Raw genomic sequence first — 4044 nt, 5'->3', positions numbered from 1 at the left:
TTGTGTTTTGGAGTGCTACAAACACAAGTGTAGCCGTTGTATCTTGGGAGTCGATTGCCGAAATCCGTAGGCACCGTTGCGGGGCAAATTCGACTTAAGGACAAAGAGTCCAACTCTTGCCTCGGCTTTGTTCCTACTTTCTTCTTCTTCTTGTTTTTGTTTTCTTTGTCGTTACTCTGTCCAATTTTCGGCACGGATTTACAAACCATCATTATACTTATTTTGGCGTCACTATTCACAAAATTCCTCCAACACTTATCCACTTCAAAACCATAGTTCTAATAGGATACCATATTTTGCCCGTAATCTCATTGCGATCCATGATATGCATGTTAATATGATTTTATTCCAAAGAAATATGATTGCCCCTAGGATCCTGTGTAAATATATAAACGCAATCAATTCTATCATGTACTTTACCTACTCATTAATGTAAGTTGTCCCCATGGACCCATGTATATATTATAGACTAATGAAAATATTAACAACAGTACATATCTATATCTGAAATCCAATTCCTAATAAATATATAAATAATAAATTTTAATGGAGCTCTTTTTATTAGAGTGATAATGCACGTAGATACATGATCACAACCAATAAACCTAGCTAAGGGCTATGATGCTGGGACTCGGGTGCGGGTGTCGGATACGGGTACATATGTAGGAGTCGGATTCTTCTCATTTTAAAAATTAAGATATGGGGATACGGTTAAAAAAGATCCGAATTTTGGATACCAATATGGGGATACGTCTTATAATTTTTTCCTAAAAAAATGATTCAATTAAAGCAAACAACAAATCATGCCATTAACAATAAATAATAAAACCTTTAGAGATAACCCCTAATTTATGGCAGTATATATTGTTGACTTTTAAACCACTTAATTCTTTCATTTCTTTCTTCTTCTTCTTTTTTTGGAAAAATACACTTATTGAAGGGCAGCCCAACTAGTTACGGAAATTCCTTCATATCATTAATTTCTTCATTGGGCTCCACATTTTCTGCAAAATTTTGCAAATGTTGTTGCAATCCTCCATAAATTTCTACATATTTTTATCAAAAGACTTGAAACAAATGGTTGTTGCCGCTACAAACACAAGCTAGAAGCAATACTTCACCGTCCATTGTTTTCTCCCTTTTCCTGCCATGTTTGAGTTCAAAATCGAGAATCCAACACATATCCCGTGTCGGTATCCATGTCATGTCGTGTCGACACGGGTACTTCGCCATTTTTTAAGAGTCCGAGCATCATTGGCTAAGGGGATGTCATCGTGTCTATATTGAGAATATATATTTACACAACTATAAAAGGCAATCAGCTAAGATATCTAGTCTAGATTATTGACTATCACCAAGGTCTCATTTGTTGATATTGCAACTAATGACAAATAGCATTATTTAGAAAATTAATTTTACTACACATATTATGCATTTGTATTTATTATCTATCTTATAATAATATGTTTATTAATAATTTTATATATAGCTTTCATAATACATAGTATGATAATGCTCTTTGTTGGGGCGCTTAGACTTGGCAACCTGGGCTTTGTTCACCAAATCAATATCAAATATCTCTGTTGGGACCTCGGCTTGTGGCACCCCTATCTCTTAAAGGTGTTTCAAAATAAATATCTCAAACACTAAATATTATACCATATTATATAGTACTCGTGTTAAATGTCCGAATAAAATTTCTTTACTTCAAAATAAATTTGGCGAATCTTTAACATTAAGAATCTTAAACTTCACAGAAATATTGTAGTAAAGCATCCAGCGGGAGTGTAATCTTTCTCCTGGTGATGTTATTATTGCAGTGAAGTTCGTTACCTCGTGTAAAGAAGAGGAAGTTGTAGATTGTGTCCGATACATTTTAAACCGTACATTGGAGTATCAACCACTTTGACAACGGCGAATGGATAAGTCTCCATTTAATTCAGCAGCCAAGGTACACATGCATTTTGTGATCCCAAGCTAGTGGACATATGTGTCTATTTCTATAAACGCTTATGATCTAGTAAAAGGGTCCAGACAGGCTGGACCTAGACACCAAACAAGCCAATAAATTTCTACTTTTTTTGTTGTGGGACGCACTGCAACCTGTTTCTGATTTCTTGGCATTTTTAAATTCTCAATCTTCAGATAATGAAAACTAGACAAGGGCCTACCCAATTGAAGTACATTTTTTATCGGTCGTCATTTGTCAACACATTATATCTGGTACACTTATCAAAGATGATGTATGTTAATCACGTTCCATTTATATTTTCTTGTATGAAATTGTATGATTTGCTCAACGCGCCTGGCATATCATTCATAGAAGTGGCTTCTTTATTTGGGAGACGATTACTTGGGGGGGGGGGGGGTGGATACGAGAGTGCTGATAGGTGGAGAGATCTTGAATGTTAATGATTTAGATTGGTGGGATGCGAAATTTGAGATCGAATACTATTGAATGACGGTGGAGATGATACAATGTATCTTACAACATTAAGCTCTTGTTTGACCTATGTTTATAAAAACTCAAGTCAATTTTTATTTATACATTTCAAGAGACTTACAAATACTATTACTTTGTTTTCCATATATTTGTACCTACTTATAATTTAAACACTTCATATATACTTTTCAAATGTGTTCTAAAATATAATATGCTTCTAAAAATTGTTTTTATCAATCCTGTGGATTATACCCAATGCAATTATTGATAGCTTTAGCACCTAAATATGAAGTCCTGGAAATTATTCTCTTTTTCTATTCCTTTTCCTATTGGATTTTGCTTTCTCAGCAGTCTAACCTTTTCCACGAAGAAAGAGAGATAAAGACGAACAAGTTGGACCCATAAAAGATATTTTTTTCCTGTAATTTATGATGTCGGAATCATATATTTGCATGATTATCGTGGTGGACACTGAATTATAAATGTGGGCCCATTTTCCCTATTTTCTCCTCTGTTGGAGTTCCCCCGTCATTTTCTTGCACAGTACTCGGTCTGTCTTTTTCGAGTCCTCTCTCTCACACACAAATGCATTAGTTTTAAATCTTATAATAATCTTGTCAATAACACAATACTGTATTATTATTAGTATTATTGATATCATATTTAAACCTAATCCACATATTCGTACAGTAAAATGTTTGTTGGGATACAGTGTATTAAATTTTCATATTGCACTATTCATCAGTTGAAATTTAATTAAGTCTCCATTTGGCCTTCATTTTTTTCAAATTTTAATAGTTAAAATATTTTTTTTTAAATGTGTGGTTGAAAAAGAATAAAAAGTTTTTGATTTGTGTATAATATTTTTTTATGAAAGATTGTGTTGTTGAAATAAGATAGAGAAAAAGAATGAGAAGGAGAATGGGAGCCAAACGGGGGCTAAGTCCTTGTTTGAGCTCCATTTTCTAGAAAAAAAAGTATTTTCAATAGTATTTTAATATCATTTTAACTACATATTTTTCAATAAAATAATATTACACATAAATTTCAATTTTTCCTTATTTTTTAATCATACATTTTTCATCAATATACTATTCAAAAATTTATTCTTTCTCCTAAAATGGGGCTCAAACAAGGGTAAATCTAGGAATTAGATGATCATTTCAGTTGTTTGCATCATAGCATGTCTTGAACACTAAGGGTTCGTTTGATTGTAAAGATGAAATTGAATTGAATTGAAAACGAATTCTAAGGAATTGAATTGTTTAAAAATTATTTTCTTGAGAATTGTAAATTATTGTGTTTAATTGATATAATTTTTTACCTGAAAAATATTGAAATAAAAGTATTTTTTAGGGTTCGTTTGACTTTGTTTTACATAAAAATTGTCAATTAAAGGGATAAAATTTATTGGTATTGTAGATGAAATTTGTTTTCAAAAAATAAAAAAATTAAGGAAATTATCTATCTTTTGATATTCGTTTGATTTTGTTTTACATGAAAATTGTCAATTAAAGGAAAAAAATTACAATAACTTAGAATTTGTCTCAATTTCCAAAAAAAAAAAATGAAAAAAAATAGTTGGAATTTGAAAAATCACC

At 31.7% G+C, this 4044-nt stretch overlaps 1 protein-coding gene across 1 annotated transcript in view; it reads left to right on the top strand.

Moving 5' to 3' along the window:
* LOC111399305 (cyclin-J18) overlaps positions 1–2212 on the top strand; it is a 12348-nt gene extending 10136 nt beyond the window's left edge. The window contains exon 9 of the mRNA XM_023026557.1: positions 1821–2212. Within this exon, the coding sequence (XP_022882325.1) occupies positions 1821–1909 (89 nt within the window). The 3' untranslated portion in view covers positions 1910–2212. The remainder of the gene's footprint in view (positions 1–1820) is intronic.
* Positions 2213–4044: the final 1832 nt, after the last annotated feature.

This window comes from Olea europaea, chromosome 1 (assembly GCF_002742605.1).
Source record: "Olea europaea var. sylvestris chromosome 1, O_europaea_v1, whole genome shotgun sequence".
Lineage (NCBI taxonomy): Eukaryota > Viridiplantae > Streptophyta > Magnoliopsida > Lamiales > Oleaceae > Olea > Olea europaea.
This window is presented reverse-complemented; position numbering and strand designations above follow the sequence as displayed.